A 27,038-nucleotide genomic window follows, 5' to 3' on the forward strand; every position below is an offset into this window, starting at 1 on the left:
ATCGAAGTACCACTACAGGAAAGGGAAAAATGCTTCTACTTAAGGGTTTTCCATGAAAAGAAAAAAAAGTTGTATGACGATAAATGTAAAACCCCTGAACAGGAACCTTGTGGTAGAAAAATTCAAAGCGACTATATTCAAAATTGACTATAAATCTCTTGCACTTAGACTGTAAGCAACAAATCTCCTGTTGCCATGTAACAATCATGTACCCAATCACATTCATGCTAAGAAATGTAGTCATGTACCCAAAAGGTGGTTAAAAAAAAATTACCAACTCCGAGCCATTGCTTTTAGGATAGCAGTTGCCCCCAGAGTATTCACAAAACTGATGAGAAAGGAGCAGGGAATTTTCATCCCATACCTAGATGACTTCCTACTAGTAGGCAAATGCGACGGGGCAGTAAAAGAAGTCCTATTTCATCCAGAACAAATCCCACAATTAGCAACGTGATGTCAGTCCTGGGTCTTTTCACAGCAGCCATCCTGGCAGCACAGTGGACTACATAGAAGAACACTTCAGCTCCATATGTTAAGCGTTCCTCAGACAATACTAGAATTCCTCAAGGGATGGATGTCAGAAGAAAATCTTGGCACTGGCCTATCCTGGACAAGAAAACCTAGCAATACTTGTCACAGATACAATTGCAAAGTTCAGTTTAAGGAATATCTTTTTAAGGGGGCATAATCAGATTTAGAAAACAAGTCTCAAATTACAAAGAATTAAAGGCAATATTGGAGACCTTAACCCCTTAAGGACGCAGCCTGTTTGCAGGTTAAGGCTCGCAACTTTTTTTTTAAATTTGACCTGCGTCTCTTTATATGGTTATAACTTTTGAACACTGTTACTTATCAAAGCGATTCTGAGATTGTTTTTTCCCCACATGTTGTACCTCATTTTAGTGGTAAATTTTGACTGATACGTTTTGCGTTTATTTACAAAAAAAAGAAAAAAATGATGAATTTTTAGAAAAATTTGCCATTTTCGAAATTCAAAATCACCGCGTTTTCAGGCAGATAAATTTACCACCTAAATAACTTGCAGAATAACATTTCCCATTTGTCTACTTTACATTTTCATAATTTTTGAAATGTTTGGATAATTTATTTTGATGTCACGCGGCCTACAAATCGAATAGCGATTTTCCATATTTTCGGAATTGACTATTTTGGGAATAAATACTGTTTGAAATCAAATTTTACATATTTAGCAACAAAACCCCCTATATAACCAACCCATTTTCAAATCTGCACCCCTCAAGCTATCAGAAACAGCATTTACAAAGATTGTTAACCCCTTGAGATCTTCATAGTAATTGAATCAAAATGGCGGTGAAATTTAGAATGGTCAAATTTTGTCGGTTATACGTTCATCTAGCCCTAAAATGTACACATTTCCAAAAGATAAAAAGAGAAAACTCACCATAAAATTTGTTCTACAGTGCAGCGACCCCCCCACATGTGGACATTACTTGTGTTATGGGGGCACAGCAAGGCGCAGAAGGGAAGGAGCACCCTGCAGCTGCCAGGATTTTAGTTTTCTGGTTGTCCCCTTTTGAAGGCTATAACATTTTCGCTTTTCCGTTATTTGGGCCATGTGACGGCATTTTTTTTGCGGGACGAGATGCTTTTTCCAGTGTTACCATTTTGGGGTTGGTATCACCTATTGTTGAAAATTTTGGAACTTTTTTTGAGGTCATGAGTAGAAAAGCATGAATTCTGTACTGGATTTTTTACTTTTTTTTTTGTGTTCACCGTATAGCCTAATAATCCTGTTATCTTTATTCTATGGGTCGATACGATTACGGGGATACCAGACATGAATATTTTTTCTTATGTTTTACTAAATTTGCCAAATAAAACCCTAATGTGGGGAAAAATCTATCATTTTTGCATCGCCGTCTTCCAAGTGGCATAACATTGTTACGTTTTTGGCTACAGAGCTGGTTGATGGCTTGTTTTTTGCGGGACATGTTGTTCTTTGCAACAATATCATTCTGGAGTACATATGTTTTGTTGATCACTTTTTATTGCATTTTTAGTGGGATATAATAGGTAAAAATCATAATTTTTGGCGCTTTTTTAACGTTTTTTTTTTACGGCGTTCATCATATGGGTTCAATAGTTATTTAGTTTTATTCTATGGATTGTTACGGACGCGGTGATACTATATATGTGGGGTTTGTGTTATGATTTAGACTTTTTTGAGTTTTGTATGTCTCTTTATATGTTTTGGGGCTTAGGGGCATTTTTAGTGATTTATAAAGTAATTTTTTATTGAAAAACATTTCTTTTTACATTTTTTTACATGATCCACCATGGGATATGAACAAGCAATCATCTGATTGCTTGTTCTTGATAATACTCTGCAATACTAATGTATTGCAGGGTATTATCAGTGCCAGCCTATGCAGATGCATAGGCTGACACTTTGCCTTTAAGATGACGTCACAGACGCCATCTTAAAGGTAAACCCTCCAGGCTTCTCTGGGGTCCCGATCGGACCCCAGAGGTGCCAAAACAGCGATCGGCCCCCACGAAAACGGTGCGGGGGGGCCGATCGTGGGGTAAAGACCCCCAGAAGGCATGTTAAATGCCGCGGTCGCGTTGACCGCGGCATTTAACGGGTTAAACACCTGCGATCGGAGCCCACTCCGACCGCGGGTGTTAGCCGGGGATGTCAACGGTAGATTACCGTTGAAATCCCGCGGCTAACGATGCCGGTTCGGCTGCTATACAGCGCTGAACCGGCATCGTCTCTGCGCAGTAGCTGTACTGCGCTGAGCGCTATTCGCGGGACCCAGCGCAGTACAGCTACGGCGCAGAGCGCTAAGGGGTTAAAAGCTGCTTAAAAAATACATATCTAAAAGCTATGTCTGATAACATGATGGCAGTAGCTTTCATAAACCCCCAAGAAGGAACATGCAGAATTGCCTCCAAAATATTTTCTATAGCAGCAGCAGTTCCAAGCCTTTCTCAGTAGAACCAAGAGGAATAGTCTCTACAAGAAATTTTTTTGTCACGATACATCAGTTTTCAGGTTTCCCAAAGTCTGGTTATTTGCCACCTGGAAGAACCAAGAAGAACAAGTAGGTGGAAATATTCTGTTTATTTAATCCTAAGGACAGCCCCTGGGGAATAGATGCTTTTTTGTAGAACATAAACTAGCATATGCATTCCCTCCTCCAATTCTCGTTCAGCGGGTGAAAAAGATCAGACAAGACCAGGCAAGAGTTCGTTCTAATAGCTCTGTTCTGGACCAGTAGTACATGGCTTTTGGCCCTGAGAAATCTATCATTATCAGACCTGTGGATTTTACTGGAGATGCCCAATCTCATGGTCCAGGTCCCAGTTTACCATCCAGAAGTCAGCAATCTCTACCTGACAGCCTGCCTCTTAAGAGGCTTAAACTTTTATTAAGTAAAAGGGCTTTCCGGTGAAGTTATAGGTACCCTTCAAAAAGGTAGAAAGTTAGTTTTCATATTTTCTTTTGAATTTGGGGGGGGCTTTGACTTCCGGCAATGAGTCTAGAGAAGAGGTTAAAACCTGCTACATTGAAAGTTCAAGTCTCAGCTCTCTGTCGCCTAAAGATCCCTTGTTTCTTGCCCTTGGATTTAAAGGTTTATTAGGGCTGTCTCTCGCATTATTCCAGTTAAGACGTGTATGGTCCTTCCGTGTGAGGCATCTTTTAGTACTTGAGTTTTTGACTACAGCACTGTTTGATCTATTGAAGAGGTTTCAAACAAAATACTTTTGTTAAAAACAATATTTCTTGATTTTACATCAGCTAGGAGAGTAGGTGAGATTTCGGCTCCATCTTGCAAACCACCTCACACTACCATTCTAGAAGTTAGAGCTTTGGTCACTGACCCTACCTTTCTTATGGTTGCTTCTACGTTCCACCAATCCCAGAAGATGGTGATACCTTCCATCAGTGAAAATAATTTGTCAGAAATGGGGTTTTCAGAATTTAGATAAGTTGGCTGCTAAAGACAAGCAAGTCAGACTGTTTTGTTTGGTTGAAGAAACAGTGGTGAGAGAGCATCTTCAGCTACAGTCTCCATTGGATCAAGCTCCACTCCCCATCCAACTGACCTGCCTCCCTGGCTTTCATCCCAGTACTAGACACCACATGTCTCTTCTACAATTGGGTGTTGTATGAGCAGGTTGAGGGTTTACCAGGTTTTACTCCACACTTTGTTTTGCACAGAGCACTTTACTGTATTGCCGCCATCTAGAGGTTTTTCTAGGACCGACTATGTTAATTTACCTATAAATAATTGTCTATCTGTGCGAATTATTGATTGTGGATGGGGAGTGTAAGGGACTGCTACCCTTGGAAGCCTTATACACCCACTGGGTGTATGTTTTAAGTGTTTTTATATTTGTTGTCTTGCTATTATTACTGTTTTGTATCAATAAATGGATTTTTTGGTTGTGATTTCCTGTACGCATCCAACTTTTTTCTTGTTCTGATTGTTGCATTGGATCAAGCTAACCATTGCCTCTGTCTATAAGATAGCAGATCTTCAAGTACCCCTAGGTTTTAGGGCCCACTCTATCATATCAGTTTCTACCTCTTCGGCCAAGGTTAGGGAAGTTTCTGTAAACCATATTTGTCTGGCAGCTACTTGGTCTATTCCAATACCTTTTCCGCCACTACAGACTTGATGTAGCAGGTGCACAGATGCTGTCTTTAGGGTACAGGGTGCTATCTTTTGTTGCCTCTACATAAAAATATTCTCTGGTTGAGGCTGTCATGGTGAGAAGGGAAATCAGTAATTACTTACCATTAATTGTATTTCCTTGAACCACGATAGAACCCCTCAGTTCACTCTATTTCTCTAAATCTATTTAGTTTTATGGATTCTACTTAAGTCTGTTCACCAGGTGTCTCATGCAGTAAGTAACTACTGTTTTTGGGTGTTTTTTTTTTTTTTTTTTTTTTTACCGGCAGAAAAAAAAAATCACTTAGATATGTTGTCCAAAGTTATAATCTTCTTTAGTGCCAGTCATTAGATTAAAAAAAAATAGGGCCTGGTCAGAAAAGCTAAAATTGTCTTTGGTGGCAAGGGGTTAAAGAGAAGGTAAAGAAAACTAAAAACGGAAGGTGGACAAATTATCCCCATAGACTTTAATTGACTTTGATCTATTAAACATCCATTATTAATAGTGCAAAAGAAATGCAGGCTTTTGCATTTCCCACTCTCCTGAAGGATAATGGAACAAAACTTGCTGAATGCAGGTGTAAACTTTGGCTTTAGCTGTAGATAAGTTTTTACTTTGAAATGATCAGTACTCCTGGCAAAGCCTTTCTCATAGCCACTTCTTCCTAATTTGAATGTGTAGAGTTCTTGTTTATACAGTTTATAGTAGTAGTAGTAATTTGTTTTTTGTTCTACTAGCAAAATCTGTCAATGATCAACGGAACAGGATCCAGTCAAATATTTCTGTAGATGGTGATTCTTCATGTACTTCATTTTCTATTAATGATCAATCTTCAATTACAGTAAGTTCTGGTTAAAATCGACACCAATTTTTTTTTGCACAAGTCTACCTTCTATTAGTTTTGTCTTCGTTTTGAGCCACTAAATACAATCTTGTGCACTTTTGCTTAAGTTTTATTACAATCTAAACTATATTTTGTTTATTTGTCCAGAATTTGACCATTGACGAGAATGCTCCTCTTTCATCACCTTCAGTAACTGATAAATCAAATTACACACACAATCCATTAGGTGTGTATAATTGTATGACCGAAAGATAAAATATATGTGCAGTTTTTTTTTGGGTGTGTTTATTTCTTGCTATGTATATTTGTTTTTAACAGATACTCGTGAAGAAGCCAGCAGTGGAGAAGTGTCTGCATTAGTTGCTGGTGATACTCCTAGGTGAATAATTGTCATTTATTACACATACTGCAAGACTGCTCCCTCATCTTTTAGGGTAACATCCTAGTTGAATTGAGGGCATACGCAGATGTTATGAAGCCCCCATTGCCAAAAATGTAGTAAGGTCTCCTTCACTAGACTTCAAAATCTAGATTACCCATACAGTATTGCTAAGGAACACATTCTTAAAGGGAAATTGTCACCTGGACCCGGAGACCCCTTTTTAGATCCAGCCACCGTGACTGGTAATCTTATATTTATCCATGGCCTCCTTTCTTCTAAAATCAACTTTTAAAATTTTTTACAAATGAGCCAGGAGTGCACTGGGGGCATTTCCAGAAACCCTTCATGTTCTAGCTGCACAAGCTGTGTCACTGTACAGACTGTTACTCCCCTCCTGTGTTCCCTTAGTACTTTTAGTCTCCCTCTTCTGCAGTGATCTCTGCAGCAGTGGGCACATCGTGGGAGGGAGGAAGTGCTGCTTCAGAGTGTACATGAGCTCCTCTGACTCATTAGTATCGTGTTAAGTTGATATTAGAAGAAATATCAAATATATGAGGATTTCCCCAGTCAGTGCCAGGTTATATGAGAAAGTGTCCCTGTATTGTCGTGCTTGATTTCAGTGGTAGCAGATAAGAGTATTTTTCATTATATTTGTGCCAGAAAACTGTTATAAATACCGTGACACATTTGCGAAACATTAACTGCCAAGATAATGTAAGAGATGGGCAGTGTATAAGGGGGTCTGTTTTCAATTGTTGCCTGCTCTCTAGTGGTGACGCACCATATTACAGATCTGTCATATCCTGCACTGAACTATAAAAGTTTAAACCTGTCCCATCTTATTATGAGGAATGACTGATTCTATTATTTAATAGTGGGTACTGTAATTGTGTTAGTGACTTTGTGTATCTCTAGGGTTTTAGAATTCAGTGAAGAGAGCAAACTTTCTGATGTTTCTGGCAAGGTATGTTTATTCTATTCCCACTTTGTTTTTATTGGTAGTCTGAATATGAAGTCTTTTAGTCTTAACCCCTTCCTGCTCTGCGGCATCGGGATACATGGAACAGCCAACATCCCTGTGCAACAACCAATCACGATCACGGTTGTTTAACCTGTTAAATGCTGTGGTCCTTCGGGGGGTCTTTCCCTCACGATAGCCCCCCCGGCACCGTCTTCGGGGAGGGGGGCGCCGATCGTAGCTATGGCAGCCCTGGGGTCCGATCAGGCAGGCACTCTGACGTCATCTTAAAGGCACAGTGTCAGCTTATGCACGTGCATAGGCTGACACTGCTAATACCCTGCAATACATCAGTATTGCACAGTTTTATCATGAACAAGCAATCAGATGATTGCTTGTTCATGTCCCATAGTAGAAATAGTAAAAAAGTTAAATAAAAAACGTTCAATAAAAAGTTAAGCAATAAAAATGCCCATAATCCCAATAACATATGAAGAGACATATAACGCAAAAAACAGTCCAAATCATAACACAAACCCCACATATATAGTATCACCGTGTCCATAACAACCCGTAGAATAAAAGTAAATAATTGAAACCGCACAATGAACACCGCTAAATTAAACTGATAAAAACTTGCCAAAATTATGATTTTTACCTATTGAATCCCACAGAAAATGTAATAAATAGTGATCAAAAAAACATATGTACTCTTGAATAATACTGTTGCAAAGTACAACATTCCTCGCAAAAAACAAGCCCTCAACCAGCTCCATGCACAAATGATAGATTTTTCTCCACATTAGTGTTTAATTTGGCAAATTTAGTAAAAAGTAAGAAAAAATATTCAGGTATGATATCCCCATTTATCGTATCAACCCATAAAATAAAGATAACATGATTATTAGGCTTTACGGTGAACACCAAAAAAAAGTAAAAAATCCAGTACAGAATTGATGCTTTTCTATTCCTGCCTTTAAAAAAAAAAAAGTCCCTTACATTTCAACAATCGGGGATACCAACCCCAAAATGGTAACACTGGAAAAAGCATCTCATCCCGCAAAAAAGAAATGCCATCACATAGCCCCAATAAGGTAAAAGCTAAAATTTTATAGCCTACAAAAGGGGCCAATGATGAAACTAAAATCCTGGTGGCTGCAGGTCTCTCCTTCTCTTCTGTATCTTGCTGTGCACCCATAAAACAGGTAATGGCCACTTGTTGGGGGTCTCTGTAGTCGGGAGAAATTGCATAACAAATTTTAAGATGGGGGGTTTCTTTTTATCTTTTGGAAATGTGTACATTTTAGAGCTAAATGAACGTATAACCGACAAAATTTGACAGTTCTAAATTTCACCTCCATTTTGATGTAATTACTGTGAAAATGGGTTGATACATAGGTTTGATGTCTTAAATATGTAAAATATCATTCAAAACTGTATTTATCCCCAAAATAGTAAATTCTGAAAATACGGAAAATCGATATTCTATTTGTAAGCTGCGTGACCTCAAAATAAATTATCCAGACATTTCTAAAATTATGAAAATGTAAAGCAGACAAATAGGAAATGTTTTTCAGCAATTTATTTAGGTGGTAAATCTGTCTGAAAATTCTCAATTTTTTTTAAGTTTTTTACAAAAAAAATCTTACAAAATTTAAATAAAGTACAATCTGTGGGGGAAAAAACTATCTCAGAATCGTTTTGATAAGTAACAGTGTTCAAAAGTTATAACCATATACACTCACCGGCCACTTTATAAGGTACACCTGTCCAACTGCTCGTTAACACTTAATTTCTAATCAGCCAATCACATGGCGGCAACTCAGTGCATTTAGGCATGTAGACATGGTCAAGACAATCTCCTGCAGTTCAAACAGAGCATCAGTATGGGGAAGAAAGGTGATTTGAGTGCCTTTGAACGTGGCATGGTTGTTGGTGCCAGAAGGCCTGGTCTGAGTATTTCAGAAACTGCTGATCTACTGGGATTTTCACGCACAACCATCTCTAGGGTTTACAGAGAATGGTCCGAAAAAGAAAAAACATCCAGTGAGCGGCAGTTCTGTGGGCGGAAATGCCTTATTGATGTCAGAGGTCAGAGGAGAATGGGCAGACTGGTTCGAGCTGATAGAAAGGCAACAGTGACTCAAATCGCCACCCGTTACAACCAAGGTAGGCAGAAGAGCATCTCTGAACGCACAGTACGTCGAACTTTGAGGCAGATGGGCTACAGCAGCAGAAGACCACACTGGGTGCCACTCCTTTCAGCTAAGAACAGAAAACTGAGGCTACAATTTGCACAAGCTCATCGAAATTGGACAGTAGAAGATTGGAAAAACGTTGCCTGGTCTGATGAGTCTCGATTTCTGCTGCAACATTCGGATGGTAGGGTCAGAATTTGGCGTCAACAACATGAAAGCATGGATCCATCCTGCCTTGTATCAACGGTTCAGGCTGGTGGTGGTGGTGTCATGGTGTGGGGAATATTTTCTTGGCAATCTTTAGGCCCCTCGGTACCAATTGAGCATCGTTGCAACGCCACAGCCTACCTGAGTATTGTTGCTGACCATGTCCATCCCTTTATGACCACAATGTACCCAACATCTGATGGCTACTTTCAGCAGGATAATGCGCCATGTCATAAAGCTGGAATCATCTCAGACTGGTTTCTTGAACATGACAATGAGTTCACTGTACTCAAATGGCCTCCACAGTCACCAGATCTCAATCCAATAGAGCATCTTTGGGATGTGGTGGAACGGGAGATTCGCATCATGGATGTGCAGCCGACAGATCTGCGGGAACTGTGTGATGCCATCATGTCAATATGGACCAAAATCTCTGAGGAATGCTTCCAGCACCTTGTTGAATCTATGCCACGAAGAATTGAGGCAGTTCTGAAGGCAAAAGGGGGTCCAACCCGTTACTAGCATGGTGTACCTAATAAAGTGGCCGGTGAGTGTAAAGCGACACAACTCAGAATCCAAAAAATGAACAATTAAGCAGGTGTTCCATTGTTCTAGTATTTGTCATCCTGTAGTATAATATGTTGTCTCAATAATCGTTATTATAACCTTTGGCTTTGTTTTGTTTTCCTATTCAAGATTCTTTATTCTAATGTGCTTTACTGTGAACAAAGAGTAACACCATGATGGTAGAGGTCCCGGGGCACAAACTGGTGGGGGCCCTTCCCACAATTTTTTTTTTTTTTTCAATAAAGTAAATATTGCTCCTGGGAAATAATATGCTTCTCCAAAGATAACAGAATTTCCCTTAAACTAGTAGTGAATGGATACATTTATATTTCAAACTTTCTAATTATTATATAGCTTTTAATACAGAAAACAGTGGAATCGGCACTCACCGGTATTGCTCCTTTTCAAATGCTGTTTATTGATGCATACTTACAAAAATCTTATAAAAAATGGTTGATCAAGGTGTGGGGGTGAGGGAGGACGTGGGTAGACTCATTAGGCAATCAAACACATGACAGCTGTTTCGCGCTCCCTGCGCTTCATCTGACTTGTTTGCTGAAACACTTGAGACACAATGGCCATTTAAACTAAACATGCTCCTCCCCTTCCTGTCGAGCAAAGCTCCTATTGGTATATTAATTCTCAGCAGTAACATAGTAGAAATAACAATACCGACATTCACCATAATATCCCGTGTAAAACAAACCCTTTTATATGGCAGCAAAGCTGGCCTTATGTGTCCAGTGTCGCTTGTCTGGGGACCAACATAATGGAATCTGGTACGGCCAGAGAGAGGGGACCGCCATGGGGACCCCGGTCTCCTGCACTTACGCGAACCTCTTTCTGGCCGTATTCGAGGACAAATATATACTCTCAGAAAACAATCCTTATCTAGCTAATATACGCACATACAGACGCTATGTGGACGATGTCTTCATAGTTTGGACAGGATCGGACCAGCTCTTCCAAGAGATGGTGGAGCACCTAAATGTGCATAACACAATGAATATGTCCTTCACTCATAACATTGGGGGCCAACGTCTAGAGTTTCTGGACGTTCTAGTAGAAGCCAAACAATGTGGCCTAGAAACAAAAGTTTTCCGCAAAAGTACAGCTAAAAATGCACTACTCCACTACCAGAGTTACCATCCGCATTACATCAAAAAAGCCCTTCCGTACGGCCAATTCGTGAGAATCTCACGCATTAACAATACAGATGAAAGCTTCATAGCTCAATCAGAAGAGTTAAAAAAGAGGTTGTCCTCTAGAGGATACCCAGAGATGTTAATAGAGGAAGCCTACCAAAGGGTCAAAAAGAACAGGGCCCTAAGATATATAGATAAACCAACACGAACGAAAAACAAAACACAAAAAGAGGAAAGATTCGTATTCTCTTTTTCCTATACTCCCCAAGCGGAAATAATCAAAAAAGCTATAAAATCCAACTGGCATATTATAGAAAATGACAGGGAGCTCAACGATATAGCAATGAGGCCCCCTTGTCACTTTTCGTAGAAGCAGAACGATCAAGTCAGAGTTGGTCACCAGCGGTCTTGATCCGAAGACCGACAATTGGTTAGAGAAGAATGCCCCAAAAGGCAATTACCCTTGTGGGAATTGTAGTTATTGCGCTCAATTCGTCAAAACCAAGAAAGTCCAGTGTGGTGGACAAGAGGTTAAAGTCAGGCAACTTATCACCTGTAAAACAGATTTTGTGGTCTATATGATTTCATGCACATGTGAAAGGTTCTATATCGGGAGAATGAATACCCGATTTAGTGAACACCTCAGGTCAATAAAGACAGGCAACGGTGCTCCGAGGTTAATAGAACATGTCAGGATGCATCATAATTCAGACCCACGAGTACTCAAAATCACGGGTATCGAACGTGTCCCCGTTTTAAAAAAAGGAGGGGACAGACAACGTACACCTCTGCAAAAAGAGGGTAGATGGATCCTAAAGACAGGAGCCCTGGGACCCGCAGGCCTTAATGATAAACTAGATATGAGTGTTTTCCTATAAGTCGCATGACAATAGGACCAGACATATACAAGACTAGGTACTTCATTTATGATACATCAAGTACATCCTCTTTTCCCCATATTGCACTGTATTTGAGAGGCGTTCCATGGGAAGGAAAGCCATAGAGGTATACATCACCTCGTATGTGGTATATCCTATCCCATTTGAATGTTACACTATACGCATTAGTATTTTAACAGTTTATATGTTTTGGCCAATAAGACGCGACATGCCCTCCCCCCCCCTCCTTTCTTCCCATACCAGCATGTAGACTACTTACAAGCAACATTACAACAAGACTCACCGCCTGAATCCTACACTTGTGTTTCTAAGGACCCACGCACGGCAAACGCCGATGCAGTGTGAATAGCATCCAGAACATCACAGCGTCGGGGATTTACCTCCCTTGGCGGCAGCCCACAGGGGGCGGAGCCTCGGGCACGGCCCGTCCCACGGTTGGCGCGACGCGGCAGCTCACACTGTGCGCCGTCGCCATCTTGGGGATGGCACCGCGGCCCGACACGCCTCCCCGGGACGCTAGCCACTAGGGATGGTCCCCAGACAAGCGACACTGGACACATAAGGCCAGCTTTGCTGCCATATAAAAGGGTTTGTTTTACACGGGATATTATGGTGAATGTCGGTATTGTTATTTCTACTATGTTACTGCTGAGAATTAATATACCAATAGGAGCTTTGCTCGACAGGAAGGGGAGGAGCATGTTTAGTTTAAATGGCCATTGTGTCTCAAGTGTTTCAGCAAACATGTCAGATGAAGCGCAGGGAGCGCGAAACAGCTGTCATGTGTTTGATTGCCTAATGAGTCTACCCACGTCCTCCCTCACCCCCACACCTTGATCAACCATTTTTTATAAGATTTTTTTAAGTATGCATCAATAAACACTATTTGAAAAGGAGCAATACCGGTGAGTGCCGATTCCACTGTTTTCTGTATACACCGTTGGGACTTATTCACATTTAGGGAACCAGAGCACCACCATGCCCTTGATGTCAGATTTGTACCTTGCAGTTTTTCATGGGTCACGCTGAATACAATAACCATGGAGTAGTGCCATCCAACTCTCAAGCCTCCCGTGCCTCACATTTATATAGCTTTTAAACCAAGGCAAGCCTAGGCTACAGTTTCTACTTGCTTGCTTGACATAGACTTTAGACTTCCATGCCAGTAATCTACTCCTCACTATTCACAGATCGCTTGAGCAAACATACCCATTCTATCCTATTTTCCACCTGACCCATCCTCCCATATTCTGATTACTAATTAAAAGAATATTTAAAAAACAACTACAACTGGATTAAAAAAATGTTAACACCATTACCAGTAATTGATGACAACCTCACATGGTGCCATTGGCTCACAATCAGAAGGTGATGGCTCATCGACACTAGTGCGCTAGTATCAGTCAGTGATGGAGACATTGGTGGCATCAAGTACCTTACAGCTGACAATCTGCTCCATCAGAGACCTCTTTATTTCTTCTCCCGGCCATGGCTTGTCTCTCACACTGCTCCCATAAAGGCACTTCAGTCGCTTACACTATAACGTCACCGGGATAACAATGCTAATAAATATATGCCCCTCACACCACATCTAACCATAGTGTGGTCCTCCAAATGTATTATATACTAGATCCCACATGAATAAATCACCTGATGCTTCCTCCACTAGGTAATAAGTAGGAACCCCACACATGTTTCTATGTACAAAACACATAATGCATTTGCATTGTGTTGCAAAATTTGAAGCAAATGCATCATGTGACTCTACTCATTTAGGGTTGTGTGTGTATGTATACATAGCACCCCCAAATTAATTTGCATATGGACCCCTCTCAAATTCATTTACTTACTACATCTCTGCTATTCCACAACACACTAGATCTGCTATGCCTCCCCAGGTAAAGAACTTATCTGTCCGTAGCTGGTAGTTCTCCTCACGCTACTGCCAGCAGGAAGTCTGTGTATGTGTCATTGTGAGCTCCAGTCCTGGACTGCAGGGGGCGGAGCTAGAGTGCAGGGAGCAGAGAGAAACTTTGCTCCATGGCCGTCACACAGAAATCAAAGATGGCTTCCCCGACCCCAAGTCAGAAGTTACAGGGTCGTGTCTAGGGGAAACTGAAATTGTATACACCAGGACTGATCGAGACGGGCTGGAATTATATTTGTGTGTTTTGTGAATAACCATGAATTAGAGAATGTGATATTTTTTTTTAACCTGAATACATTTAGGAAAATGTAAGACCCCCCCCCTCCCCCTTTGAGTGACCTTCTTTCTAAAAGGGTGATTTTTTTTTTTTTCAAGAATTTAAAAACCAATACCAATGAAACAAAGGAACATCAACAAAACCAGTTGCTGGAAGAAAAGTAAGATTTCAGACATTTAAAAATTAAAAAAAATACTTTATAATGTTCTGTTTTTAGATTAAGCATTTTAATGTATAAGATTTTTGGGTAAAAGTTAGCCAGATGTGTTTAATTTGACATTGACCGTTGTTGAATGTGATGAATAAGCAAAACCTATTATGATTTATTCCATTGTGGATCTTGTATTGCAAGGGCAGACCTAGTTTCCCAATATATTTTAATAGTGAGGGAGATTTTAAATGAAAAATGTATCCCCTACACACGTTTTGCTTCATAGGCTATTGACTTTGTCTATTTGTCACGTTGTATATTTGCAGCATAATACCCTTATGTTTATGGGGTTAGCTTGTTGCAACACTAACCACAGCAGCTATGCAATGTACAGCACTGTGCTTTCTAGGCAGTAAAGAAACCATGGCACTTGTCTGGGCACTGCAGTCTGACCAGTGGCATAGCTTCTTTAAAATTCACTTAACAAACTTGGCAGAAAACGGTAGTTCAGAGTGTTAATGAGAAATAACACTACTTGTAAGCTTCTTTCACTGCTAGATGGAGATCTTGCCGGTGTGTCTCTACAGCTCTTTCTTCACAGATCTTCAGTCAGTCTTACAGTTCAGTGATCATTTGTCCATATAGCCCAGAGTGTAATTGTGTTTTATAACAACTATAACACACACTGTCAGCTTTGCTATGCCTCCCTCCTGGATAAAGACCTTATCTTGCCTGTAGCTAGTAGAGTAAGTCTTTACACACTGCGTCTCTGCATCTGTGAAATGCTGTATTTTTGCTAACAGTGAATTAGAGAATTGTGTTAAATTACTTATGAGGGGTAACATATTACCATATATACTCTAGTATAAGCCTAGTTTTTCAGCACAAAAACTCACCTTTCTGGCTTACCCCGCTGCTGGCTATATACTGGGGGATATGGGGTGGCAGGCTATATACTGGGGGCAGGTGCTGGCTATATACTATGGGGCAGGGTCTTGCAGGCTATATACTGGGGAGGCCGTGATCAATGCATTTCCCACCCTCGGCTTATACTCGGTCAATAGGTTTTCTCAGGTTTTTTAGGTAAAATTAGGGGCCTCGGCTTATACTTGGGTCGGCTTATACTCGAGTATATACGGTATTTGACCCTTGGACTTTTCTTGTAATAAATGGAATTGGTTATCGAGGAATAAGAGCACAACCTGATCAGAATGTTAAGTCAACCTTATAAAAGTCTAAATCTTTTCTTGCAATAATTCTTACAATATTTATAACCTTTATTTATTTATTTTTATTTTTTTAGAAAAGCATTTGATGTTTTTGATTTTCCCAAATCACCTGGGTCTCCATCTGATTTTGAGGTAATGTGTTTTGAGTTTGAATTATAGTAAAGACAGCTGGCGTGTTTTTTGCATCAGAATCTCCTTTTGAGAGGCCGTTTAACCTCTTTCTGACCAGGCCTTAAAAGACTTTAATGACCAGAGCATTTTTAGCAAATTTTCATATTTATTGGTCTAAGCGCCATAACCTTCCTTTGCATTGTGTTTTTTTGTGGGTTTTTTTTTTTGTGACACACAAAGATATGTAAAATAGTATTAAAGGACTTTTTTAATTAAATTTTTAGGTGTTTTTGGGGTTGAAGTTACAAAAACTAGAGAGTACACTATATATATTTGAAAAAAACAATTATAAATATGTCTGACAGCCGAACCTGCTCCCGCCATTGGCGTGGGAGCAAAAGAAAGCGCAGCATTGTTTTTCGGCATCACTGCAGACTCGTGACTTGTGCCTGCTGACGATTTTTTTTTCTGTGTGGTTGGACAGGATTGAGTTAAAGCCACAGACAAAGAAATGCATGCCGAACTTTAGTCCTGCAAAAGAAACATTTAATTAAATAAAATAACTTTTTAAGACTCCAAACCAATAACTGTGATTAGCTTATATTTTTAAACAGATTTTTTTGGTAGGGATGATGGCATTGTTCAGGAATATTTATTTGAAAGTTAAGCATGGGTTGTATAGAGAAAGAGCTACACAACTGTAAATTGGTTTGCAGTCCTAAATAGTTGATTTCCTTTAATGGAAGGTAGACACCAGTATTGAAGCATAAACAAAATATCTCAGATGCTTAAAATTTTTAAAAAAAAAAAACAATTTCTACACGAGTTTTTTTACATTTTTGTAAATGTGTGAAAACAGATACAAATTTGGTATCCCTGTGATCGCACTGTCCCAAAGAATCGAATCAAGAGCTCTTTACGTGTAAAAAAAAAAAAAACCCCACAGAGCTCTTTGTGTAAAAAAACCTTTTTTGATTGTGGGAGTGAAAAATGAAAAAACAAAGTGCGAGGTCCTTAAAAACTCTGTAGATGTTCTTAACCCTTTGACAATTTCAATTATACCTATCATGCTGCTGCCTTTTTCAATATTGCCTTTGTAACATTCTCTCCAGCTTCTGCTGAAGTGGGCGGGCACTTCCTCTTTGTGACCTCAGTTATGGACAATGCGGCCAGTGCAGCTTTCTTTCACTTCCCAAAAGGCTAAGCTCTCCTCTCATGCTTTATTAGTAGAAGCCCCAGAAATCAGCACACTGAACATCAAGCTGAATCACGTCCTCTTTGTTACTGCTGTGCAACACCAATGTGACCATAACCTGCATGATTAAATGTCAGCTTTACATCCTTGCATGCATTACATTTACATTGACCTTACACACTTGCATATACACTTACACAGGATGAAGGTTATTTACTTGTATCATATTGGTATGCTGATCCAACCACCTTCTCTTCACTAACCCGACTATAGCCATGTAAAGAGATGGAGGTGGCTTGAGGAGCAGGCTTATGGATGTTCACTCTAGACTGCAGAGGGTCAATGTGCATTGTGTGTGGGAATATAAGAGCAGAGTGTAGACAGGACAGAGCAGACATGAAGGAGCGGTCTTCTGTAATTACTAAGCTGAGATGGAGCAGCCCCAACCCCTCACCATTACCTGACACTCCAGGGTCTTGGCAACAAGAAAACAGGGTAGAAGACAGAGACGCTGAGGGAGACAATAAACAGAATTGGCAGAGTAACCGCTGAAATAATAATGTAATGAAAGTGTATTGTAAAAATGTTACTTTTCAGCTAAAGGAAAACTTTTATAAATGTTTAGTCATGGGGTATATAGTGTTTTTTTAAATATTTTTCTGTTTTATATTCTTGTGTTTAACAGGTATCTGTTGTTAAAGAGAAAGTCGTATGTCCAGTCTATTCACCCAAAAGGTAGATAACTTTCCAGTAATGTTGCTCTAAAATATGTCCGATATATGTTCTATTAATAAAAAGATGATTTTCAGTGGTTTGTTTTAAAAAAAATTAATCTATTACAGTATATTAACTGTATGTGTTATGCTAATGACTTTACACATAATTTAAGTGTAGAACACAGATTTTGCTTTATATTGTGTTATAATACTGCCATCAACCAATTCTCTTCTGTTTTTGCGTCCTTTTTTTTTTCTATCCAGTTTACAGAGCCAGAGGCCGTTTCTTCTTAGGAAAAAAATGTTTTATTGAAATATATATGTATATATGTGTGTGTTTAAAATGGTAAAATTAAGCAAGAAAGTCACGCATTTTTGTTTTATTTGTGTCCATGGAGGTTATATTATATATTTTAGTAGTTTGCACATTTTTAGTTCGTTTTTTTAGATCCATAATCTTGTTGTTTTGCTTTTTTTATGTTTTTATTGGTTAAGAGTGAGACAGAAAGGTTATAGTGTATTAAATGTGTCTCAAAAGCCAACTGCACACATGTATTCTGCTCTTGGAAATGGACCATTGTGCAAGTCAGAACTGATGGAACTAGCACAGTACAGTGGATGGGAGTCCTTGCATGGACTTTGGATGGGGTCCTCTTTCTGTCAGTTAAAGTGCAGCAAAGGCATGGTAACAGTTGTTACTTTTTGGCAGGCAAAAAGGTAGTCCTTTCATCCTATTTCTGTAAGGTGTAGGTGCGACCCCCCCCCCCCCTGCACCCTACAACAGTGCTAAATCCGGGCATACTTTTTGGCACACAGACTGTCTAAAAACTGTGAATCTGGCACAAGACATTATTTGTGCAAATTATGACATTAATCTGCCCCATAATCTTTTTTGCAGGTTTTTTTTTTAGGTATTGTCTTTAAGCTATATTCTAGTGGATTAGTGGCCAACAATTGATGAAATATGACATTGTGCATGTAATTTAACACAGTGAACAACTTTATATATCATAATAAATGTTTTTGTTTTTTTTATAAATAAAAACAGGAAGACTAATAATACTCCAGGTCAGAAAAGGGTACAGTCTTGCCAAAAAAGTGAAACTAAAAAGGTAGGATTTTGGTACAGCATTCTAAGAAGCATTGATATCTCTTTTGGCTATGTATGTGCTGAAGAACAATAAAACTTCAGCTACACAGGCTGTTACACCACCCCTCACACGGTGTGCTGAAAGTTCCTCTGATACAGTGAGATTACATCGGGTACACGAATGGGTGAAGTGCTGAGTGAGAAGGGGGGGGGGGGGGGGGAAGGTTAGAGGTTTAAAAGTCTTTGAAGCTGCAGTGCAGAGGGGCTCTGATAACCCGATGAGCCCTTCAGGCTTAATTAGCATATTAAAAAATCATATTTTCCTTGTCCTCCACAAAGGCACTGACAGGAGGGATTACCCACCTATGCTGGGGCAGGAAACCATATGAAGCCAATAAATAGGGGTCCCTCCCCGTGGAGCATCAGTTGTTTCCTGTTCCTGAGCAAAGAGTGTGGAAACAGGGGAAAAAAGCCTTGTTAGTATCAACCTACCTGGTCCCAGTGTGCATAGGCTGTCGCTGTGGCTGGAGAGCTGATGCAGGGGGCAAGGTTTTGTGGGTGTGTGTTCCAGTCTTCTCACTGTAAGTTCTCCCTGCAAGGCAGGTCTGGGCATCTGGTTTGCCTGCGGGTTTTTTGTGGCTCTGCTGTGTGTATGCGGCAAGCAGGGGAGGCGGCGCAGGGCAGCGCCCCTCCATTCTTCCTCTACTTCTGGGTTTGAGCGCCAGGTCACGTGTCTCGGCACAAGGACCAATCGGAGGACGCCATGTCACAAGGTTTAGCAATAGAGATGAGCGAACACACTCGGCCGAGCTTGATGCTCGTTCCAGCATTAGCGTACTTGTAATTGCTCAGACGAATACTTCGCCAGCTTGAGAAAATGGCATCTCCCGCCATTTTGATTTTTGGCAGCCAGAAACAGAGCCAATCACAATCCAGGACCGGCATACTCTGGGAAGGGTCCAGAAAACAGTTCCTCAGAGTCGCAAACCACTTGTCCGGTTGCTGCTGAGCTCTTTTCCGATGCCCAGGTTTTCCACCGGTCGCAGTCTGTGGGTGGTGACATTGTTGACGTAGCGGAAGAAGTGTGTAAAGAGGTGTCGGACGATGAGGAGACACGAGACAGTGGTGAAGTTGTCAGGGCAGGAAGTCCGAGGGGGGAGCAGACTGAGGGATCGGAGGATGATGAGGTGACAGACCCAAGCTGGGTTGATAGGCCGGGTGAACACAGTGCTTCTGAGACGGAGGCAAGTCCTATAGCAGAACAGGTTGGAAGAGGCAGTGGTGGGGCCAGACAGAGGCAGGGCCAGAGCTGGTGCAACAGCGCCAAATGTTTCACGTAGTCAAGCTCCCGTGGCGAACGCTAGATTTTCGGAAGTCTGGAGGTTCTTTAAAGAAACACTGGATGACCGACTGACTGTGGTGTGCAACCTGTGCCACACCAGGATCAGCAGGGGTTCCACCACTACCAGCTTAACCACCACCAGTATGCGCAGGCATATGAATGCTAAACACCCCACTCAATGGAACCAAGGCCGTTCACCTCCGGCCGGGCACACCACTGCTCCTTCCCATGTGTCACCTGCTGCCTCTGCTAGTCAGCCCCCTGCCCAGGACCACGGCCCAAACACCTCCTGTGCGAAAACCACACCTTTGCCTCCACAGCATCCCCCAATGTCTCCATGCGCAGCGTTCAGCTCTCCATACCCCAGACGCTGGAGCGCAAGAGGAAGTACAGTGCAACCCACACGCCCAAGCCCTCAACGTCCACATCTCCAAACTGCTTAGCCTGGAGATGCTGCCCTATAGGCTGGTAGAGACCGAGGCCTTTCGAAACCTCATGGCGGTGGCCACCCCTCAGTATTTGGTCCCCAGCCGCCACTACTTTTCCCGATGTGCCGTCGCAGCCCTGCACCAGCACGTGTCAGACAACATCATCCGTGCCCTGACCAATGCCGTTTCTGACAAGGTCCACCTGACCACTGACACGTGGAAGAGTGCTGCCGGGCAGGGCCACTATATATCGCTGACGGCACATTGGGTTAACTTGGTGGAGGCTAGAACCGAAACGCCCCTCTGCTCGGGCCACAAGCACAATTGAAAAAATTCCAAGATCCAGCCTTGTCGGGAAACACTTGTAATCTTTATTTAGGCATACATTAAAATTCCACTGCAAATAGTCTTGGCCAAGACTATTTGCAGTGGAATTTTAATGTATGCCTAAATAAAGACTACAAGTGTTTCCCGACAAGGCTGGATCTTGGAATTTTTTCAATTGGGACCGAGTCTGACCCTGGGGCTGGTCATATGCTGCCGCCGCCGAGGATTGCGGGGCCTTCCTCGGTCCAGGTCTCTCAGGCTACTATGCCTTCTCCGAATTGCCATCCATGGGCATGGCGCCATCAGTCGGTAGCTCTAGGCACAGCAGCAAAGCCGTCGCTAAGCGACAGCAGGCGGTGCTCAAACTGCTGAGCCTAGGCAATAAAAGGCACACCGCCTAAGAGCTATTACAGGGCATCACGGCGCAGACTGATCTGTGGCTGGCACTGCTGAACCTGAAGCCAGACATGGTTGTGTGTGACAACTGCCGTAACCTGGTGGCGGCTCTGCAACTCGGCAGACTGACACATGTGCCTTGCCTGGCCCATGTGTTAAATCTCATAGTTCAGCGGTTCCTCAAGACTGAGCGGGTTTTCAGTGCAGCTGGTGGCATCATCCCCGATAAGCGTACATGCCTGTCGACAAACAGGCTGGCGCTTATCAAGATGAATAAAGCCTGGATTTCTCAGGATTTCCATTCTCCACCAGGTGAAAGCTCAACCTGAATAATGTATGCACTCCTCCTCCTCATTTTCCTCCTTCTCCTCCTCTTTGTACACTAAAGCAGAGGAAACTGGCTATTTTTTGCCAGGGCCAACTGGCTCTAGCTATAGTACTCTATGTATTTAATTTTTCTGGAGGACCACCTACCTGCTCCTCTGGTTTGAAAACTTTTTTGGACTGCCACATACAGGCACTATCCAAATTTAATTGTCTCCATAGCAGCCTCCACACGTCGTCTTTATAGCTGCCTCCACACGTTTTCTCCATTGCTACCTCCACACATAATCTCCATAGCTGCCTCCCAAAGTTGTCCATATAGCTGCCTCCTTTCATCGTTCCTTTAGCAAACGAGCTGTGTCAGGCAGAATTTTGGGTTGTTTTCATTGCTTCCACATCAAACTTGCTGTGTTATCCACAAAATATACTGGCAAACTTTTATCATTTACCGATATTATTTCAGCGCTTCTTGCACATCTGTTTACATTCCCCTCACCTGCCATAACCAAAACTTATAAGAACACTACTACACTTGATCTTATACAAAAGGTTCTTAGAAGTGCTGTTTGTAGCCCCCGCCTGCTTTGAAAATTACAATTTTTTCAAAGTAAACGCTTCTGGCCCCCAGGCCCATTTTGGGTGGGGTGGAGCCGAGAGACAGGGGCTTGGACAGGCGAAAGCTCGCTTGGCAGCGGACCGCCAGCTCCATCCCAAGATTAGGCAGCCTCAGAGGCATCCATGCATACTGCCCCTGCTGTTTCCTGTCCATTTCGCCTCCACAGCGTCCACCAATGTCTCCATGCGCAACTTTCAACTCTCTCTATACCCCAGACGCTGGAGCGTGAGAGGATATACAGCACATCATCCCCTTATCAAACGAGCTGTCAGGCAGAATTTTCGGGTGTTTAACATAATGGAACATACATACATAATGGAACCTCGGCGCATCTGTCGCCGCCATGCTGGAGACCTGAAGTTTCAATCATAGCATCGCAATATGGATGCCCCATACTGTCACTCTTAATCATGGAAGTCTTCTCCATGGCTGCCTTCACATGTTGTCCCCTTATCAAACGAGCTGTGCCAGGCTCATTTTTCGGGTGTTTCACCAGATACGTTATGGAACTTGGTCACTATGTCGCCACCATGCTGTGTTATCGACTAAATATACTGTTAAGCTTTTGTTCACATAGGAAATCATTTCAGCGCTTCTTGCTCACCTCCTTAGGCTTCAAACCAATGGGTGGCAGAGAGGAACCAGAGTCCATTTGGGGTATGTCGCCATGCCACTCTCTAGCCTGCCTCTGCATGCCATCTTCTATAGTGTCAGGGTCAATTATTGGATGTTTTAGATGCTATCTAGCCTCATTCGGTCACTCTGTCATCGCCATGCTGTTGCCCATAATTTTGGCATAATGGTGCAATTAAGCAGCCTCGGAGGCATCCATGCATGCTGCCCCTGCTGTTTCATGTCCATTTCCATGGTGTTTCCATCATTTTCTGAGGTTTCCAGGTGTTTGGCCAAGCTTCCCTGTGAAGACCCTTGGTCCCCTTGAAAAATGCTCGAGTCTCCCATTGACTACAATGGGGTTCGTTATTCGAGACGAGCACTGGAGCATCGGGAAAAGTATGTCTCGAATAATGAGCACCCGAGCATTTTGGTGCTCGCTCATCTCTATTTAGCACAGATTTTGAAAATATAAGTAATCTTCTTCAGGTATTTGTTGCTGATACTGTGGATTGGCTATAAATCCTGAGCCCCGTAATCCTACAGAGCCTAGCGATACCCCTGCCCAGGTATGTACCTCCCGTTAGTCAAGACTAATGGGGTCCCGGTCTTAAAGGGATCATTCCCTTAAAGCAGTCTGTACGACAATGGACCAATCTGACCTCCAGGACAAGATGTCCCAGGGACTGGGTGCCAAGAAATCCAGAATGTTCCTAGTACATGAAGCCCTTTCATGTCTCATCCACAAAGAATGTAAAGACCCAGAAAAAACGACCTACAATCACTAAAAAAAATGGAAATACCCCTTTTATAGCAAAGACACTTACCTCTGGAGCAGATACCCAAGATAAATCCCCCTTTTTGAACGCTTCTCAAAGAAAGTGTTTCTTTCAAGGAAGCAGGCCTCCTTATGGATCCGATGGATAAAAAAAAAACCTTTCTCCAAAGAACCTGGGAAACGTTAACTGCAATCCTTACACCCAGTGGCGATAACTTGCACTGCCAAGTCCATGGCCTTATGGCTGGAACAACTAGAAGGCCACATTGCCAACAGGACCCCTAGGGAGGAGATGCTTGCATCCTTCCAGATATGCAATGAAGTTTGTAGCTTTTTTAAATATGTGATTAAACTGTCCGCTAGACCTGCCATCTTATCCAATATGCCAAGATGATGTACCTGGATGAAAACCTGGTCAGGAGATGTGGGCTCAAAGAATAAACTGGTGAGAAACCCTTGTGAAGGTGACCTTCTTTAAATTGGAACTGGATGATATCCTGGAAAAAGCCTCGAAGAGGAAGAAAAAATTCCCGCAGGAACAGAAATTTTATGATCAACATTGGGCCTTTCGTAACCAAAAGAAAACCAACAATCAACCTAGGAATGACCCTTCATATAAGATGTCCTACCCCTAAAAAGGAAAGATCAAAAATATCTTCAAAAAAACCATCCACCGGTGAATTGCAATCCCATTGATGTCAGGCTTCTGGTCAGGGGAAGGCTGAAAGTATTCCACTAGGGATGGGATAAAATTACAAACTCCCCTTGGATATTGGACCTGATTAAAGGTGGGATACAAGCTCTAATTCATAGATCTTCCACCCCCATAATTTTTCTGTATAACTCGCCTGCCGGCTGGGGATTGGCTTCTCCTGAGAAGCAAGATTGTAGCTATTGGAGAAAAAAGTGATTATCCAAGTACCTCAACAGATGGGGTTCTACTTGCCTATCTTCCCAAGGAGGAAACCGAACGGAACTTTCCGAGTGATCATGAACCAAAGTTTAGCCTACGAAAAGTTCAAGATGGAAACAAAGTCCAGAACTTGTTCGTTAGAGAAGGATATGTTCATGGTAATAGTCGACTTAAAGGACGCATATTAACATGTGCCAATTCGTCACCACTACCAGAAGAACCTAACATTAGCAGTAGAACTGAAAAGCAAGTTTTTTTCATTTCCAGTTAAAAAATTTGCCATTTGGACTCTGCGCCAAGAATAGTGATGGCAGAAGTCATAGGGTTTCAACATATGAACAAAATCTAAATAACACCCTACCTCGACAACTTCATTATTTCGGCTCGCGGCCCTTCCAGATTACTAGAATATTGGGACACCACAATGAAGACCTTTTCATCTCCAGGCTTGCTTGTGAACAGAGAAAAATCGAACCTCATTCCCTCTCAGCGAATCCTCTTCCTGGGGATCCTTCTAGACTCTAGCAGACTGGTGTCTTTTATTTCAGAGGAGAAGGTAATCCCCATACCCCAGAAAATCTATACCCTTAAGAGTCTGTTCAATTAGGGAGATAATGAGGATCTTGGTGCTTACAACTATACCAGCGGTTCAATGGGTTCAGTCCCATATAAGAACGCTAAAGTATTTTCTCCTCCAAATCTGGGACAAAAACCCTCCATCACTAGAGGAGAAGGTCCTTATTCCCAAGGAAGTAAAGAAGAGCTTGAACTGATGGAGTATCTTGTAGACCAACTCCCCAGATGGTAATAACAACAGACACCTGCTTCTCGGGTTGGGGTGCACACCGGGGACCTCATATAGCCCAGGGCCCCTGGAGGAAGGGGATAAACAAAGCTTCCTCAAATGTAAGAGAGCTATCAAAGAAACTCAAACATTTTTTTTTCCCCTCAGATAAAAAAAAATCACCATTAAAAAATCCTGACTGACAACTCCACAGCAGTAGCTTACCTGAACAAGCAAGAAGACACCAGGAGCACTATCTTATCAAGATAGCAGACAACCTCTTCCACTGGGTAGAGGACAATGTCCTCTCTATTTCAGTCATTCATCTGAAGAGCACACTAAACGAGAGCGGACTCCAAGTGACTTAAAGTCCAAGTGAAGGAAGGAGTGTGTAAACTCAACCTTAATATTTTTTCCCTCCTAGAGGAAAGGTGGGGCCTTCCAGTAATGGACATGTTTGCTAAAAGGGAGAACAGGCAAGTACAAAAATTTTGCTCGTTCTGTCACATGGACCCCCCCCCCATCCCCTGGGGGGAAGGGGGGGTAGGTGCTTTAGCCCAGTCCTGGTCCCGGGGCTTTTTGTATGTGTTTCCTCCCTTCGTGCTCATTTCCAGGACCCTACAAAAGATCCAACCAATCCCGGCATCAGTGGTCTACACTGCTCCTTTTTGGACAAAAGTTCCCAGTATGTCTCCAAATGTCGACAGGAGACTACCTAACGCTACCACAAGTCCCAGACCTCTTGTCTCGGGGACCAAATCTGCTTCAGCTAACAGCTTGGAGGTTGAAAGAATAATTTTGTAGAACAGGGGGCATTCAGATGCAGTTATCTCCACTCTTCTAAAGAGCAGGTAGGAGATTGCGTCCCTTATCTACCTATGTAGGTAGATAAGGTCTTGGAATGCCTTCAAAGTGTTCATGGATAAGCCAGGAACACCAACTCCCCGGAACACAGGGTCTATCCTAGATTTCCTCCAAGGGGGCCTGGGAAAAGGCCTAAAACCATACTCCGAAGGTGCAAGTGGCAGCTTTGAGCTCCTTTCTGGACATCAAGACATCTGAAAACTCATGGATTAAAAGATGGAAATCATCAGAAAGAATGAGACCTCAAGTACGACTCGCCATTCTACGTGAGCTGTTTCTACCTATTGGGCAGAAAAAGCATCGGCATCTATAGACCGGATTTGCAGGAATCCTACCACCTTCTGTAGACATTATAAATTAGATGTAGTTCTCAATCCAGCCCTTTCATTCAGAAGGAAAGTCCTGTCTGCAGTTGTCCCACCTTTAATGCTCTCCTCTGTAATTCCTCATGTTAGTGCTGTTGTGGAGTAAAAGGAAAAGAAGAAAATTACTCTTACAGGTAATTGGATTTTCCGTAGTCCTCCACAGCGGCACAGGGTTTCAATACCTAAAATAAGTATATAATATTTTCTGCAGTTAAGACGGTGTAGTGATTCTCACCAGAGTTTCACGCCTTCTAAAATTCTGTGGATACAACTAATGCTCAAGGGGGAGGGACCTCTATTTATAGGCTTTACATTGTTCCTGCCCCTGTTTAGGCGGGGAATCCACCTTTCAGTGCTGTTGTGGAGGCCTAAGGGAAGTCCAATTACTGTTAACAGTAATTTTTGGCTTTTCTTTCCAGTAAATGGCATGAAATACAATGAAATTTGCAGTTACACCATTTCCTTACAGGCTTTGTTTTTTTAGGACTGTGTATATGCGGTGTAATGAAACGTCTTTTATTATTTGGGTCATTAAGATTTAAGATGCCAAATAGTGTATAGTTTTCAATTATGATTTAATACCTTAAAAAACGTACAGGCAGTCCCCCGGGTTGCGTACAAGATGGGGTTCAGAGGTTTGTTCTTAAGTTGAATTTGTATGCAAGTCGAAACTGTATATTTTATAATTGTAGATCCAGACAAAAATTTATTTTTTTTTGCCCCAG

The 27,038-nt window shown here is 41.9% G+C and overlaps 1 protein-coding gene across 4 annotated transcripts in view; it reads left to right on the top strand.

The window, feature by feature from the left end:
* The window catches only part of SYCP2L (synaptonemal complex protein 2 like), a 109,888-nt gene that overhangs the window by 57,312 nt on the left and 25,538 nt on the right, over positions 1-27,038 (top strand). For 3 of the 4 annotated variants that reach the window (XM_072152588.1, XM_072152590.1, XM_072152591.1), the window contains exons 17-24: positions 5,406-5,509; positions 5,660-5,738; positions 5,831-5,891; positions 6,810-6,858; positions 14,171-14,232; positions 15,527-15,584; positions 17,444-17,493; positions 18,523-18,586. In XM_072152588.1, coding sequence (XP_072008689.1) covers positions 5,406-5,509; positions 5,660-5,738; positions 5,831-5,891; positions 6,810-6,858; positions 14,171-14,232; positions 15,527-15,584; positions 17,444-17,493; positions 18,523-18,586 — 527 coding nt within the window. Of the gene's footprint in view, positions 1-5,402; positions 5,510-5,659; positions 5,739-5,830; positions 5,892-6,809; positions 6,859-14,170; positions 14,233-15,526; positions 15,585-17,443; positions 17,494-18,522; positions 18,587-27,038 lie in introns of all 4 variants that reach the window. The other variant, XM_072152589.1, reaches the window with a different exon arrangement.

The sequence above is a fragment of the Engystomops pustulosus genome, chromosome 5 (genome assembly GCF_040894005.1).
Source record: "Engystomops pustulosus chromosome 5, aEngPut4.maternal, whole genome shotgun sequence".
Classification (NCBI taxonomy): domain Eukaryota; kingdom Metazoa; phylum Chordata; class Amphibia; order Anura; family Leptodactylidae; genus Engystomops; species Engystomops pustulosus.